Below are 17,096 nucleotides of genomic sequence, written 5' to 3' on the forward strand. Positions count from 1 at the left end.
AATTTCCAAGAATTTTCCAACCTCGAGTTGTCAATCCTAAATATGTATTTTGTGTGGCATGAAAGAAACCCCTGTATTTTGTAAGTCATTGCAACATTTGTTCTGCCAAATGTATTTCTAAATTACTTTTTTTTGCATCAGAACTTAACAAAATAGAATTTGTGACATTTAATTAATATTGTAATATTTAACTAACATCACTGGCACAGTCAGAGCCTGTGGGTGTTTAGCCAGAGGTCACATTCCCAGAAGACTGAAAGAAAACTGGAAGAGTGATTCCCTTCACCCACACAGTATTTTAAAAGCCTGCCATTCTGGGGTTAGGCCAGCAGTTCCCGAAGTTTAAGGCCCCACTTAAACTTATTCTGCCTCTGAGAACTAGCTTGTAAAGTTATTCCATGCTACCTTTCCCCTCCCAAACCTGAAACCCATAACTGATTCACTCTCAACAAGTCTGTATCTTTGTTCTTTTCTCACTTGCAGGACTTAGAAATTTACAGCAAAATTGAGCAACGGGCCATTTCAGAGCCATTTTGTAGAGAAAAACCCAACTTTGGCAGTGAGCTTCCTAGATCCTTCTCACCCACCTTTTGGCTTCCCCCCCCCAAAAAAAAAAAGAGATGACCCAATTTAGGGGAGCCAGCTGTACTCTTTTGAGAACCACCAGTTTAAACTGAGCTGGCAGAAGCCAACCCAAAACTTCCGTTTGTCCCACAGGATGGTTCTAAAGCAAATGCTGTGCGAATAAGCAGTTCTCACTTTTTTCTTTTTTTGCTGAGGATTACTTTCTTTGTTACAGGCTCGCCGTCACTTTGGAGAAGGAAGCGGTTGGAAAGCCCGCTGCAAAAATTTCTCACTAGAGCTGCCTCGAATTTGCCCCAACACAAACATGTCAATTTCACACCCGAGGCTGCATTTGACTCGGGGCTTCGCCCGATTTCCTGCACAGTTTAATGATCCTCAAAAACCAGGATCACGAAACTGCGGAGGAAATCCGGCGAAGCCCCGAGTCAAATGCAGCCTCGGGTGTGAAATTGACATGTTTGTGTTGGGGCAAATTCGAGGCAGCTCTAGTGAGAAATCGCCCTTGGATATTTCGGCAACATCGGTTCACTCTGAGGGGGAAAGTGTTTCTTGCAGAAGATGACGTCAAGCAACGCCGCTGCCCTTTGGGAGGAGGCGGCCGGTGCGCGCTTGCCAGCTCCACCATTCAGCGTTTCCCATTTCAAAAACCGACGGCGCTGAACCACAGGCGGCCCCACCTCTGCACTGGAGCGCAGCAAACGGGTGGCAGCGGCTGCTTAGCGCGGAGGGGACGGGAAAGCGCTCTGAATATGCTCGGGGGTGGGTGGGTTGTATTTCACCTGCTAAAGCTGAAAGAAAGAAAGGCACCTTTCACTCCGGAGCCTCTCACCAAGGTCTCCTCCCGGGCTGCCGTGCGAGCCAAATGGGGGGCGGGGGGCGGTAAGAGGCCGTCTTCGAGCACCTGCAGAGTGCCAGACCCTCGGGAGCCACGAGGTGGGCAACGTTTGGGGAGAGAAGCCCTGGCTTGCGGGCATCCCTCGTCGCCCTGGCCTACCACCCGGATAGATTTCTGCGGCTGGCAACGACCCCTGTGCCCGGGCGTGGCCCCAGGAGCTGGGCCAACTCTAACGCACGCTTCCCCGTCGTCCGGCGCCTGCCTGGTGGTTCCGACCACGACCTCGCGTCACGCCTCCGCACGCCAGCCAGCCAGCCAGCCGCCCCCGCCCCCCCCTCCCTTGCGGGGACAAGCTGCTGGTTTCTCGCTGCGAATGAGGAAGCGAGGCACCGGCAGCCAATCCACGCCCGGCCGAGAGGCAGAGCCTCCTTTCGGGGGCCGCCGCATTGGCCCGCGTCGCACGTGCCCGGGCATGGGTGGGGTCGGGCGCCTTCGCCGCCGAGACTCGGTCCAGCCGGGATGCGGGATGGCAGGCGCGGCCAGCATGCCCGGCAGGACCACGGGCTCCACTCTCCTGCACCCGCTCAGCCAGGGGCTGGGCATCCCGCTGGATCAGGTGAGCTTCCAGCGGCGGCGGAGTTGGCCGAAGTCCGTGCGGGCGTCCGGTCGCGCTCTTGCCTCTCTCCGTTGGAATTAAAGGAAATTAATATATAGAATTGGGGGAAGACTTTTTCTGTACCTCTTAGTTGTATAGAGGGTGTATATGGAAGAGGGCGCGTCTCTCGGAGAAGGGACGTTAGAGCAAGCTCTTCACTGAGGATCGTGTGAAGGGTTGCCACCTCCAGGTTGGGAAATAGCTGGAGATTTTGGCGGTGGAGCCTGGGGAGGGAGGGGCTTCAGTGGGGCATAATGCCAGAGTTCTCCAGGTGAACTGATCTCCGTCACGTGGAGATCAGTTGTAATCCTAGGAGATATCCAGCCACCACCTGGAGGTTGGTAACCCTAATTGTGTGTTGTGTTGTTGTTTTTCCCAAAAAGAAGCGCTTCAGCGGCTTGTCTGGTCTAAGCTGGTCTACTCAGAAGTAAAACCTGCTGAATTCAGTAGGGCTTGCTTCCAGGTGAGTGTGCCCTCCTAGCATGGTGACCTGTTTAGGAGTGTGCTGGTGATGGCGGTGGTGGTGAGATTGTGGCTTTGATTGTTAGGGAGCTGTTTCCCTGTGCAGGGCACCTAACAGCCCAAGGTACATGGAGAGGGGACAAGGGAGGTCTGTTTGACACCTGAACATTAAAGAACAAAGTGCAGGAAGCCGCTTCCTGCCCCAGGATTAGGTGTTGGTTTGGGGTTTCCTATAGCAACTAAACAGCTAGTAAACCTGGGTGTGTATAAATGGAAAACATAACCTAGCCAGTTTGGTATAGTGGTTAAGTGCACGTACTGTAATCTGGGAGAACCGGGATTGATTCCCCACTCCTCCACTTGCACCTGCTGGGTGACCTTGGGCAAGCCATAGTTCTGTCAGAGCTGTCCTTGAAAAAGAGCAGTTTCTGTCAGAGCTCTTTCAGCCCCACACACCTCACAGGGTGTCTGTTGTGGGGAGGGGAAGGGAAAGGAGTTTGTAAGCCGCTCTGAGACTCCCTTGAGTAGTGAAGGGCGGGGTATAAACTCAATCTCTTCTCTTCTTTTTCTCCTTTAGTTTCCCCTCTGTGACAAATTTTGGAATGTAAGCTTAAGCACTGAGCAAGCTGGTGCTAATATATAAAATCAATAGCAGTAATAATGTATCACTCAACTTAAGACTTCTGTTTTGGGGGAGGAGGTGATAGTACTGACCAAGTCCTAAGTCATGGGGGGGGGGAATTGGTGGAAATCTGTGCAACCTTATACATGAGTACTGCCATTTTTAAAAAAAACACCAAAAGCAAAAGGACTGCCCTATCCTTGACCTGTGTAGTACTCAGCACTTTGCCTGTGATACAGCCCACCATCTCCAAGGGTGGGGCATGCTCTGCACAGGCATGGGAAAGTTGCTGTCATCTCTGCACTTGTGGGCGTGGCTCTTTGATTGGAATGTGTAGCTGAATCCAAACATTCATAGGGCGATTCTGCATCTAGCATTCACTCCACATTTTCTCAACTGGGAGGAAAAAGTGCAGCTCAAAACCACATCCAAATACCTCAGGACAATGCCATACTGACTACAAAGTCACCCCTGAATGACCATAAATCTATGCAGAAGGTACCATAAGATCCGATGATCAAACAAAGCGAAAGTGGCTTAGAGTGTGGAGGCGACAATAAAATCCAGTGCTCAAAGGAAGTGAAAGCAGCGTGTTCCAATGCGGGTTTCATAAAACAACAGAGGGGAAAGCCAGTGCAGAATTAGCCTTAGTCTGAAGCTGATCCCACTGTGTTCAGTGGGGCTTGCTGAAATCACAGTTGCAGGGCAATCCTGTGAGACTTATTTGTGAGGACCTGCATTGAACTTACTAGGGCTTCTGAGGCTGTCGTTCATAGGATATTCTTTACTCTCCAACAGTTTGTTTGCGGTGGAAAGCTGTCTCTGATTCTTACTCTCCAGCAAGGGATGTGTGACTGAGGCACTTTGATTAAAGTTCAGAGGATGGGTCTGGAGTCTGGATGAGTATGTTTTCAGAAATCTAACAGTGCCCAATACTCTGCCCCATCCAGAACATTGGCACAAATTAGATGATTATTCTTATTTTACCAGAGGGTCGTCTCAAATGAAACTAGTATTAACAATGTGATTCTGTGTAATATTATAGACGGCGAAGAAGAAAGGTTGGTTCTTATACCCTGCTTTTCTCTACTTTAAGGAGTCTCAAAGCAGCTTACAATCCCTTCCTCTCTCCACAACAGTCACCTTGTGAGGTAGATGGGGCTAAGAGAACTGTGACTGACCCACAGCCACCCAGCAGGCTTCCTGTGGAGGAGTGAGGAATCAAACTCCTGGTTAGAGTCCTGTATTCATAAATATGCTCAACAGACAGGATATTAACCTTGGAGCTTGATTCTTTGTATATTTACATAGCATTAAATCCTACTGATTCAATTAGGCCTGCTCCCAAGTACACCGTTGACAGAATTGTGGCAATGATTTTTGTTGACACAGTGCCCAAGGTCCTTCCCTTCTCTTGTTTTGCTATAAATATTTGTGCTGGTTCCAAGTTAAGACAGAAATGTGATGCAATATAACTTGCGCAAAACTGTATACCCCCATTCTATGATCGCATAATATCGCTAAGAGTTGATGTAAGCATCACTGCGTATGAAGTTGCTTATTTGCAAGGGAATGTGCATGGATACCAGCTCAAACTGAGTTGCCCCAGGTTGGCTGGGCAACCTGAGACATTGACAGAGAGTACTCCTAGAAACAGAGTCGGTGCAAAGGGTTAGCATGCTGGAACCTTTATGAGATTTGCATCCAGGAAGACAGTCCATCGCTAAGCAGAAATGGGTGGCCAGTCTGCAAACCATCAGGAATGGGAGAGATTTCTCCAAAAGGTCTGAGGGGTCTGTGGTGCAATTTCCCATTTTCTGGTGGGAGAAGTGCCTAGAGACAATGGTGCATGGTTGTTATACAAGATAATCACATCCCACTGCCTACCCCTGGCTGATTTACAATTACAAAATGCAATATCAACCAGATGCTGTAGGGAGGGATGTATGAGGAAATAGCAGGAGTATGTATAGTTTGCTTTCACTCTTTTAAGCCCTGCTGGCACTGATTGGCTCAAAGGAGCATGAGAGCGCCATACCCTGTTGGTGCTCCAGATGCCCCCTCCACAGGACCTGGAAGACTACCCAGGGGCCCTTGGAACAGGGCTTAAAGGACCATGGAAGAGTGGTCATCTGTTTCTTTCTGTAGGATGATGCATGTGTGTATCTGTGGGCACACACTTGGGGAAGGGAGAGGTGGCATACTTTGTGGGATGCTCCTCTGGAGGGCATCTCGCATGGTATCCTCCTCCACCACCAACACCCTGGGGCTTTGGCCGGGGCAGGCAAGACAATTGGTTTGATACTAATTGTAGGGCACTTAAAAGGGCAATTCGCTACATGCACCAACAATTCAAACTATGCAATGACAGGGGCACACTTAAATGGATTTTTTTGTTGAAACGTGAATTCAGGATGCTCATCAAACGTAAAAAAAGAGTTGCTTTAATTTCCTCCTGGAAATGTCTAATCTGGGTTTCCAAGCAGATACCTTTTGGCATATGATTGCAAACAAACTAAATGCCAGATCTCCACTCCACTGTTACATTTCTGCCAATCATTGGGAGGTACATTTTAAGGCCTTATTTGCGACTTCATGTTTTGATGATATCTTTGCCTAAACAGCTCCTACTCCGATGGTTGAGAAATGGCCCCTAGTTACAGCATCAGAGATTAAATCTTTAATAACTCAAATGATATCTGGCAAGGCATCTGGATCTGACCAGATACCAGCAGAGCAGTTCAAAGCAAACATTGGTGGGTGGAGATATTGGCACCAGTATTCACACAAATCAATGAGACAGGGATTATGGCTACTTTTTGGCGCCATGCAATAATAGTTCCTATTTACAAAAAAGGTGATCCAACTGACCCAAACAATTACCAGCCCATAAGTTTACTATCAGTGATGGGCAAACTATACGCTTCTTTGCTTCATAAGAAAATACTTCTTTGGAGAGAAGATGAAGCCATATTGGGTCGAGAGCAAGCTGGATTCCGTAGAGGTGCCAGTGCCATTGACCAATGCCATACTCTCCAGTTTATTGCAGATAAGTACACCAGCTCAAGAGATGGCATGGTTGGTGTTGCCTTCATGGATCTCAGAGCAGCCTTGACTCATTGCCTAGACAAAAACTATGAGATAAACTAAACAAATCGTCTATGGACAAGCACGTCCTCTTCCCAATTCAACAATTATATGCTCAGTTTACTGCTCAGGCAAGATGTGGCCCTGCTGGTGAACTGACCAGGGATATTCCACTGAACAGAGGAGTGAAGCAAAAAGAAGATAAAAAAGTATAAGTGGTCAATTGCAGGTCAACCTATGGAGCAAAAAGTAGAGCATTTAAATACTTAGGAATCATCTTTCAAGCTAATCTTTCCTGAAAGGTGCACTTGAACTCTGCTGTTAGAGCCACTATGAGTACTGGGAAGGCCATCTCAAGATTTTATTATTCCACAGGTGGCCAATATGTTCCTGCAGCAGTCAAAGTTTTCAGCGCTAAAGTTGCTGGGCAGATGCTATGTGCTGCCGGGGTCTGGATCAGTGCAGTAACAGACAACATTGGCAGACTATTAAAATTCCTACACAATATTCTGGAATAGCCCTGAGAGCCAAAGTTGGGGAGATGTCTTATGAAGCAAAGACCTGGGGAAGAGCATTCAATTTGAAAATTAGGACTCTTAAGATCAAACCCAGATCTAAACCTCCTTGGACTAGTTAAGCTGGACCACCACACAAGTGATTGGGACAGATTACTGGACCGTAAACTATTATGTCAGGGTATCACCCATGATGTTATAGAAGTCATGAGTAGACAAGAACTGTCACAGCTTATTAGAAGATGTTTGAAAGACTTTGATTACGGGAGCACCCCGATTAGAGCCCTCAGTGTGCTCAACCTTTTCAGTAGGCGTTCAGCCTCCAGCAAGAAAGCCATATTACTTATCTGAGATAATTCTTCTGAAGTATAGAAGGGCATTCATGCTAGCGTGCCTGAGTGCAGCTGTGAAGTCAGGAAGCTTTAATGGGATCTCATACTCAGGTTGACTCTGTAATTGCTGCAGCAGTAAAATTGACTCTGTGGATCATATTTTGCTTGACTGTCCCAAATTTTCAACTCTAAGAGATGAACTGATCTCCTCTTTATTTAATCAGGACTTCCTCTCTCCAGAAGCAAAACCATCCTGGTTACTTAGAGACGAAGACAAACTACTCTGTGTGTGGCAAGATTTCCAGCAGTTGTTGTCAAATCACATGACAACTTTTGCAGTAGCAACCATTACATTATTCCATGTTTTCCTGTGGAATGAGGTTTATTGTGGGATGAGAGTCTGCTGTTTATGACTCCAGTTGCAAAAACAGTAAAGACTATAAATTTCGCATGGTGTCCTCAAAATCTGGAGCCAGTCCTTCCTAGAAGGCAACAGGAACTCCTGTGGTCCTAGTTATGACATAAGATCAGCACTTCTGCCTGCTACTCTTGAGGTCTGCTACTGTTTGCACCTAGCTGAAAACAACACCAGGATATGTAGGGTGTCTGAGAACTACTGCAAAGAATTAGGAGGCACATACATGCTTCCGCATGTGCCAGTATTTCACCACCTCAGTCTAGACTTGGTTTGTGGCATGCTTGCCCCAAGATCGTACAGTGATTAAGTCTAGAAACTGATTATTTATTTGTGTACACAGAGGCTGCCTTACTGATGTTGTGTCCCCTTGAAATCAATGGCCATGCCCTGACCTGGATAGCCCAGGCAAGCCCAATCTCATCTGATCTCAGAAGCTAAGCAGGGCTGACCCTGGCAAGAATTTGGATGGGAGACCTCCAAAGAATAAGAGGGCCAGGAGACAGAGGCAGGCTATCAAGCCACTTCTCTGAACGTCCTCTTTGCCCCAGTAGGAGTTGCCAGAAGTCGCCATGACTTCCAGGCGTGGGCACACACACAAATGCAAAAATACCAAAAGAAAGAAAAGCAATCAGTGGCCATGTACTGTTAATTGCCATACGAGTAATTTAGCTGTAGCAGAAGTGGAACCAGATCTTTCCCTGTTACAGTCAACATAATTGTGTCTAATTTACTCCAATTTTTGACAGGAACTTTGAATGCATATCCCTCTACTAATGAAGTGTTTTTATTTCTTGTATACAAGATCCAGGTTTGTGGGAGACAGTGCAAAAAAACCCCCCCAGAAGTATTGCTTCTATTATGAGATACTGACTTTTTCTATTACTTCTTTCTGAGCAGCCTCGGCATGCATCTGCTGCTCTATTCTGTACTTCCGCAGCAACGAGGAAGTTTGTGGTGTTTGCTGTACCTACTGAATAAATGGGTTACACTATTCAGATTGTGCTGCAAGATAAAGTGGGCAGAAAATGTCTGTTGTAGTCGTATTTGAATGCAGAATAAATAAGGGCACTCTCACCTATTCCAAGGATGGGTGTGGCTTGCATGGTCTACTTCTGTTCAACTAGAATCTCTATGGTCAACCAATGCATTTTAATTTTAAAAAGAAGCTGTCATACTTTGGATCGATTAAATAACAAGTCTGTGGTGAGAGATCTTGGGTGTGTGTGCTCTTGCTAGTACTTTGCAGGATCAAATGCTGGTCAAGGATTCTCTGAAGAACCCTGTAATCACTATGCTAACCTTTCCTCTGATCAAAGGTCCACACTATGTCAAAATGTTTAAATCATTTTCATCCCCCACCAAAGGGTTTTTTTATTGGAAGCGGTACTCATAAAGGCTTTATTGCATTTGACCTTGCAGCTCTGAATGATGTTGTTTCTCTCATGTTAACAGTGAGGACAGAGGGATTTAATTTTGGGAGGGGGGGAGTGCAGTTGTTGTACCTGTAGCAGTAGTTACCTGTGCTTGTTTTGACAAACCAGCTACCCAAAACCAAGAATATAATGCTTTGCTTTCTAGGGTTCGAAGGTGTTGTGGCTAATCTCTAGTCCGTTCTGTTTATACCAAAGGAAAGCGTGCCGAAGGAGTTCTGTACATGGAGAGTAGTAGTGTTAGCTTAGAAGTTAGGACGGTAGGAATGAGAAGTCTGATGGGATAGCCATGTTAGTCTATTGTAACAAAACAGAAATCCGGAGTCAAAAAATCATGCCGGGGGGGGAGGGGGGTTAAGTTTCTGGACGATGCCCCAAACAAACTGAAATTTCAACTTCTAATGTTTCAAATGCAATATTGGAAGAGTCCATAGGAAGTGAAATAAACATTTTTAGTGGTGTGTTAACTTTTCCCCAACTTCTCTCCTGCCACTTCCTGAAACTAGTTCTGAGGTTTCATCCCCTCTGCAACATGGTTGCTTGTGCAGAGCTTTTAACCTGTTTTTTGAAGGCCAAACACTTGTCCTTTGGAATGTTCCAGGGTGTGTCGAGCGTCAGTTTTTTCAGACTTCCTTAAAGGAATATATACCAAGGCTGGGCACCTCCACCCTAGTGTCTAGTAAGCACAATTGCAATAGACTATGCCTTTGTCAGCTTAACTGGAACAGAATGCAAACATGTTAACCTGCAAGCTACGTAACAGTGTTTGCCTAAAGGTGTTGCCTTTGCACGCTCATGAAAAGAGGCATTTGTTTAGTGAGTTATCTCAGTCGTTTAATGTGAATCAACCCAATACTATTCCCCAAACCATATTATTTATTTTCTCATCCATGGGGTTTGCACTTCTTATCCAGATACCTGGAGTCTGATCTTGTTTTCGGGCATCGTGTCAAATAGGCATTTGGCTGACTGGCTCACTTAGTTAGATGTAATTGTGTTGTTTTTCCTTCTTCCTAAAGCCGTCTCCGAAGCTCTTGCTTCGTTTTATTGGTTTTAGTGGTTTTTCCAGCTCTTTGATATTTTATTTAGAATTTTTAAAAAGTTGCTATGTCAAAGATGACGGGGACGGCAAAGAATGAGATGGTTAGACAGTGTCATAGATGCAACGAACATGAAATTGAGCAAACTTCAGAGGACGGCGGAAGACCGGAAGGCCTGGCGGGAGCTGGTCCATGGGGTCGCGAAGAGTCGGACTCGATTGTGCGACTGAACAACAACAAAATGTTTAATCACAGGAACCTGCAGATGAGGGGCAGCTATACTTTTAAAAAATAGTGCATTTGCACCAGGAAGGAATCCTGTTAGAAACTTTTGATAGATTAATACCAAAGCAATAAACATTGCTAGTGGTCCTGCAGATCAAATTATAAGAGAAGTGTGGGCTTCTATCTAGCATTGTCTACTCTTTTTTAAAAAATAGAAAACCCATGGTCTGCAGTACATTTTTAAAGCAAGAAGAATAGCTTCATCCATGTGTGGATTCAGGTGGGTAGCCATGTTGATCTGGAGGTCCCTTTCAACTCTATGAGGAATTTCACATTACCCAGTTTCACCCGGTTTTAAGCCGGTAATGATCCGTTTTAAAGTGAACCGGTACAGGGCTGCCATTTCACACAGGGCTTTCCCCTTCCTGTAAAGAGCTGGATCTGAAGCAGTTTGCCATTTCAGACTGCACCGCTTTTTCCCACTTTCCCCTCGCCGTTTTTCGCCCGTGCAGGCGATCTCCGGCTTTTTTTTTTAACGTTCGCTTTAGAGCGCTAAAAAACGGAGTGAGCTCTCGTCTCTAGTTCCAGCTCCTGCCAACCTAGCAGTTCGAAAGCAAGAAATTGCAAGTAGATAAATAGGTACCACTTCGGTGGGAAGGTAACAGCGTTCCGTGCGCCTTGGTGTTTAGTCATGCCGGCCACATTACCACGGAAACGTCTTCGGACAGCGCTGGCTCTTCGGCTTTGAAACGGAGATGAGCACCGCAACCCTAGAGTCGGATTCGACTGGCTTTCGAGCAAGGGAAACCTTTACCTTTACCTTAGAGCGCTATAGTGCTATAGCAGTATAACAAAACACTCCATGCATTCCAATGGGATTGATATAATGCTATTCCGTTATAGCACTATAACGCTATAAAGCGAACGTTAAAAAAAAGCCGGAGATTGCCCGCGCGGGCGAAAAACAGCGGGAAAAAGTGCATCGGAACGGGGAGAGGGAACTGAAGACTACTTGGAAGCGGTTGACAGGTAAAACGCTTCAGTCACGATTCCTAAACAGGACAGAAGCGTTTGTGTATGAAATGGCAAATATATTCCGGAAGGGAACCGGTTCTCAAATGGGTTCTGTCTGAAATGACAGACCAGAAACCGTTTGGGAACCGTTCCTCTTCCGGAATATATTGCCTGTCTGAAATTCCTCTATGATTCTGTGATTTAAAGATGCCATTGGACTCGAACTTTGTTCATCCATGTTTCTGATTCTGGGAGTGCTCTTTTGTTTAAGAATATGTAGTACCTTGCTGGAGTAGATCCAGGGCTGTCTAGTCCAGCATTCTTTAATCCCAGAAATTATTTTATTTATTTATTTTATTTATTTATTGAGATTTATACCCCGCCCTCCCCACAGAGCAGGCTCATGGCAGCTTACAAGGGGCAAAATTATCGCATGGTTTGAGGGGGTGCTGTGGCTCAGTGGTAGAGTATCAGCTTAACCTGTACAAGTTCCCAGGGTCAATACCTGGCATTTCCAGTTTTAAAAGGACCAGGCTGTAGGTGATGTGAAAGATCTCTAAGACCCTGGAGAGCCACTGCCAGTCTGACTCGACAATACTGACCTTGATGGACCAAGGGTCTGATTCAGTATAAGGCAGTTTCATTTGTGTGTGTGTTCCCCCAGAAATTGAATACTGTGGTCTCCTTTTTGCCTTAGGGAGTTTTCATAACTATGATATAGCAAGGATGGCGACTTGATGGCCTGCTAGCTGTACTGAGCCCATGTCTCCACTGTGTTTACTCTTTGTTCTAAATCAGGGGTGTCGAATTCATTTGTTATGAGGGCCGGATCTGACATAAATGAGACCTTGTTGGGCCGAGCCATGTGTGTCATAAAATGTAATGCCACGTAGCAGAGATATCTCTCCTTATATATAATTGAGTAAGGGAGCAGAGAAAAAATGTGCACCATCAGCCATTGGTCCGCCAGCTGCCACTCAAGGCTGTTGGCATACCATTGGCTGGGAGGCAGGAGGCGAACACTGTGAGCGAACGCCGCCGCCAGGAGCTAGGGAAGGGAGGCTGCGATGCCAGGCGACGGTGCTGGGCGGGGAGTGAAGCCAAGCACGGCACCAGGAGGGCACGGCAGCCCCGGAGAACAGGGTTGTCATCGAGGGGGACAGCAGAGGCCGGGGACAGCGGAGGAGGAGGTCATTCCCGACTGCCCACCCGGTCTGCCTCGCTCCAACACCTTCAGTGGCGGGGGCTCTGCGCTGCGCCCGGCTCGCCTCAAGGATGGGGGAGGCAGCTGCACGGTTAGGCAGCAGCCCCTTCTTCAGGGGACTTCCCTCCTTTGGCCTGGGGAGGGGGGAGGCAGCCACGCCGCGCTTCCCCCACCCGCTGCGGCCTCGGCAACGGAGGTAGCGAGCCCTGCTTGCGGGGGGGGGGGAGCAGGCCATCCCCTTTCCCCGCTGCCAGACCTCTCTCTAGCCGCCGCGCCGTGCTTCCCCAGCCAGGAGCAGCCTTTGCCGGACAGGCAGTGGGCCTTGCGTTTTGGGGGGGCTCTGCTGGCCCCGGATGGGCTCGGGGAGGGGGGAGGCCACTGTGTGGCACACCCTGGCACTGATTCGGTGGGGCCAGTCCAACCCCCTTGCCCTGCAGCAACGGCTCTCCCTAGGGCTCATTGCCTCCTTCCGCAACAGGCATTCCTCCTAGTAAACTTTATAAAGGACACAAACACAAAGGGTTTTTTTTTACTTAAAATAAAATGCTTAAAATATACAGCACTCTTGCAATATTTTGTTTTTTTAACAGTGTCTGATCACTGACACCTCTTGCTCTGAATTACTGCTTCAAAAATGTCTGTGCTGTTGCAATCTTGAGTATGCTGTTCAGGTGTGTATCTGTAAGCTGCAAACCTACGATGACGCAGCAGCAGCAGAACGGGAAGAAAAAGCAGAAGACAGCCAGTTCCACTGTGGGCCTGATAGAAGCCCTCCGGGGGCCTGTTCTAAATGGTGTTTTGAAGTCACTCAGTAGCTTCTTTCTCCAGTACTAGGAATGCATGAGGAGTGAGAGGAGCATCTGAGCTCCAGACCCACTCCCTGAGCACAGTCAAAGGGAGGAAATAATGTCTAAAACAGAGCCTTACTGCAGTAGTCTTCAGTCTATGGATGGGAAACTCTCAGGGGTGTCACAGAGCCCTAACTGTTGGGTCACGAAGCCCTACAGAGCTGCCATTTTTGCAAAGACCTGCTGCTGTTAAGTATTTTTAGGAAGCAAGAGCAGGTCTCTTTCCAGGCGTGCTGAGAGGAGCATCAGGACAGCTGGGCAAGGACATTCTCCGGTGGTCCAGGAGTGGAGCAGTCCTTTGGACTCCAAACTCCTGGGTTAGCTCCTCCCTCCTCCAAAGGCAGGGCCGGCAGACTCTTGAGGCACAGAGAGGGAGGGGCTTGTCCCTCAGATTCCCAGTCTCTCCGGCCCTGCTTTCAGAGCAGGTTGTGGTGGACTGTGCTCTCTCAGAGCACTCGAATTGGAAAGAAAATTGAAGAGAAGATAAGTAGAAGCATGGATATTGTGGAGGAGGACAGCATCAGGTAGCTTTTCAGCTTCCCTGTTTGCTGACGTCCCGGTTGTTCCCTCCATTCCCAAACATGGAAGAGTGTTTGTTCCTTCATTGGGCTGTAGACCTGGGTAACCCCTGGGGAACAACGGACCAGACGAGTCCCACGATGCCGTGCTGAAGACAAAGAGGTCTGGCAGAGCTGAGCGGTGGGGACGAGTGCACCGGAGCGCTTTGACTCCGATCGAGGTCGGACGCTCCTTGCTGGCTCCTCATCTCAGAACGGCGTAGGAGGCCAGGAGGACTACCCTAGGAACCACGGTAAGCAAAAAAGAAACCCCATGGTTCTTGGGTTATTGCAGGTGTCTGCTGCACCCTTGCTTTTCCCCTTTGTTGATCCTTCCCTCTTCCTGTGTATAACACAGGAGGGAGATTAGTAGGGGCAGGGAATGCTAGCCTAATGAGCTATAGCATTTGACTATAAGAAGGAGATAGCTAATGCATTTTTCCTCTTAAGTCAGTGGAGTACGAGGGGTAAGAGAAGAGGACTCCATAGGGCTTGTATTGCCTAGAGGCTTATTCATGGTGAAAGTGAAACTAGACCATGAGGAGCTTTGGAGGGAAAGGAGGCCATTTTGAGGACTGTATCCTATTTTCACTTTCAGGTCTGGGTTCAAAATGGCTGACAAGGATGAGTTGCCTGTCTCCATACCAGGCTAGGGGGCTGGAACCCCCTCAGGGAGTAACAGCACATTCTCTCAGAGGTATGGCTACTTCAGCAGCTTATAGGGCTTTCCCCACACTGGACACAGTGTGTAAAGCGGCAACTTGGAAGTCTGTTCATTCCTTTACTAGACACTACAAGATTGACAAGTTGGCATCTGCAGACGCGGCCTTTGGCCGTAGGATGCTGCAGCACACCCTGTGAACGGGGAAGCGGAACGGACCCACCCTGGAGGGCACTGCTTTGATACGTCCCAGGAGTTTGGAGTCCAAAGGACTGCTCCACTCCTGGACCACCGGAGAATGGAAGATTTGTCTCCACTTACCGTGAAGCTTCCTTCTCGGTGGTCCAGAGTGGAGCAGTCCTTCCCGCTCGTTTTTGTTCTTTGGGGTCCGCTTCCTTGCTGTATAGGGGTGTGACAGACATAGGGGAGTTCTAGGGGATTAGGGGTTGGTTCCCCGTTCCTTAGTGACTGTCAGATTGTTGTCCTGTATATTGTTATTGTCAGAGTAGCTTCCCCGTTGGGAGCGGTTCTTGTCAGTTATTTTTCACAGTTTGAGGACAGGGGCTTGAAGTTCAACTGGGAATCTGAGGGACAAGCCCCTCCCTCTCTGTGCCTCAAGAGTCTGCCGGCCCTGCCTTTGGAGGAGGGAGGAGCTAACCCAGGAGTTTGGAGTCCAAAAGACTGCTCCACTCTGGACCACCGAGAAGGAAGCTTCACGGTAAGTGGAGACAAATCTTCCAATTCAAGATGAAGATAATTTTCTTTTTCTTTTTTGGCACAGGATGATTCAAAGTTCCCTTCCCACAGACGTTCTCCTTTGCTTCCTGTCTCTTCCAGCCTGGCCACTCAGTCACCTTGTCATTCAGTCACCAGTTTTCCTCGTGTGCTTTCCACACGGAGCTCCTTTCCCAGCGAGGTCATAACTGTGGCTCCTCCTCCTGTCATGTGACTCTCTTACATTACTTCCTCTCAGCTTCTTGCAGCTTGGTGAATCCCATGCTACTGATGGGGATCAATGCTCCCTCTAAGCTGTAGAGTCTGGTGAGCAAAGATTCTACTTTGTGAGCTACTGGCATTACAGTTGTGAGCGAGTGATTTGTCTACTGCATCACTTAGTTTGCTCTGGAGCCATCCTTCCTAAGACAAAAATGTGTGAGCCGGAGGCTAAAAAACTGTGAGCCAGCTGTCAGCTCACACTAACTCAGCTTAGAGGGAACACTGGTTGGGATTTAAAGGTGAGTTTCCAGCTCTAAAAGTCTGAAAACCTTTATGTTTGTGATACATCATAAATCAGATTTACCAAAATGTTGTTGGACCGAAGATTTATCCACTCTTAGTTGCACTATACAAAATCAGTTAAATCAATTTGTTGCCTCCCCCATTTAGCCTCTCATTTAAATTATTCAGTTTTGCTACATATTTCTTCCTGCTTATTTTGGTTGCTGTGTAGCAAACCCTTGAAAACCCTGACATGTTGAAATAAGCAAGGCTGGCCTAAGAAACAGAGGAGGAACTTTGTACTGGAAGTAGTTTTGCTCTCAACTTCCTGTAGCAGCCCAGACGCCCCTGCCCCAACCAGCCCTCCCTTGGTTTTCTGATAGGCCCAGCAGCGGGTGGGCCCCAGCTTCCCATGCCTGATGTTGCCCCTGCCACACTCTCCCCAGCAAGAGTTGATGTGGCCGCCTCCCCCCCCCACAGTGCTGTAAACAGGGCCCCCAGTGAGTCCAAGCCCTTGCTTCTAGAGAGGTAGATGGTCTCCCACTCCCAATATGTAACATCTTATCCATTTTTGTCAAATTTGATGCAAGTCATTAATAGATTCATTCAGTCAGTTGTGATAAACATGCTGCAGTCCTGAATATGTGTTTTGTGCAATAAAAAGTTGGTGGGATGCAGGCTGTGTTAAGGTTAATATATAGTGCCATGAAGCTCTGGTGTTGTTGTCATCTCTCAAGTATGTGTTGTTGTCCTAGAATGTGCATTGATTCTCAGTGTATTTGGTCTATGTTATTTATATATACCCCAAATAATAATCCTAAAATTACCATTGTTTCAATGGCAGTGGGCACAATATTTGTATTAAAAATCTGGCTGGCTAATTACTAATAAATTAAGAATTCTTTCCATTCTTAGTCATTATATTAAAGTATCATGCATGCCTGAGAGCTTTTCTCAACATATGGAATGTTTATGGACTTTTCAGGTCATTGTATCAACTCAATCAAATGGAAGAATAGTCTTAGTCAACACTCTGAACCACACCACCACAAAACCACACTCTGAACCACACCACACAGAACTCAGTTTATAGGACTGATGAAAAGTGCTTGAGTCTCCCCAAGCGTACCCCGGGCTGAGGTTGGGTAGGGGAGAAGAGACTGCAACCCCTGAATGGCAGAGGGGAAACAGGGGCTGGCACATTTGAGAGCACTCCCTCTCCAAGAGATAGTGACGGAACTTTGTTGCTTCTGGCTGAAAAATTTAGGCACATCTGTGTCGTATGCAGTTCCATTTCAATATGAGTTGTTGAGAGGCAGAAAATTGCATCTGGATCATAGCCACCATTCATTCAACCCACCAGTAAAAGAGGGAAACCATGTAGGGAA

The 17,096-nt window shown here is 47.4% G+C and overlaps 1 protein-coding gene across 1 annotated transcript in view; it reads left to right on the forward strand.

Annotated features, from left to right (window-relative positions):
* The first annotated feature begins 1,930 nt into the window (after positions 1-1,930).
* MBOAT1 (membrane bound O-acyltransferase domain containing 1) overlaps positions 1,931-17,096 on the forward strand; it is a 51,951-nt gene continuing 36,785 nt past the window's right edge. Inside the window, exon 1 of the mRNA XM_015424923.1 lies at positions 1,931-2,036. Coding sequence (XP_015280409.1) covers positions 1,947-2,036 — 90 coding nt within the window. The 5' untranslated portion in view covers positions 1,931-1,946. The remainder of the gene's footprint in view (positions 2,037-17,096) is intronic.

Source organism: Gekko japonicus, unplaced genomic scaffold, assembly GCF_001447785.1.
Source record: "Gekko japonicus isolate JY-2015 unplaced genomic scaffold, Gekko_japonicus_V1.1 scaffold1517, whole genome shotgun sequence".
Lineage (NCBI taxonomy): Eukaryota > Metazoa > Chordata > Lepidosauria > Squamata > Gekkonidae > Gekko > Gekko japonicus.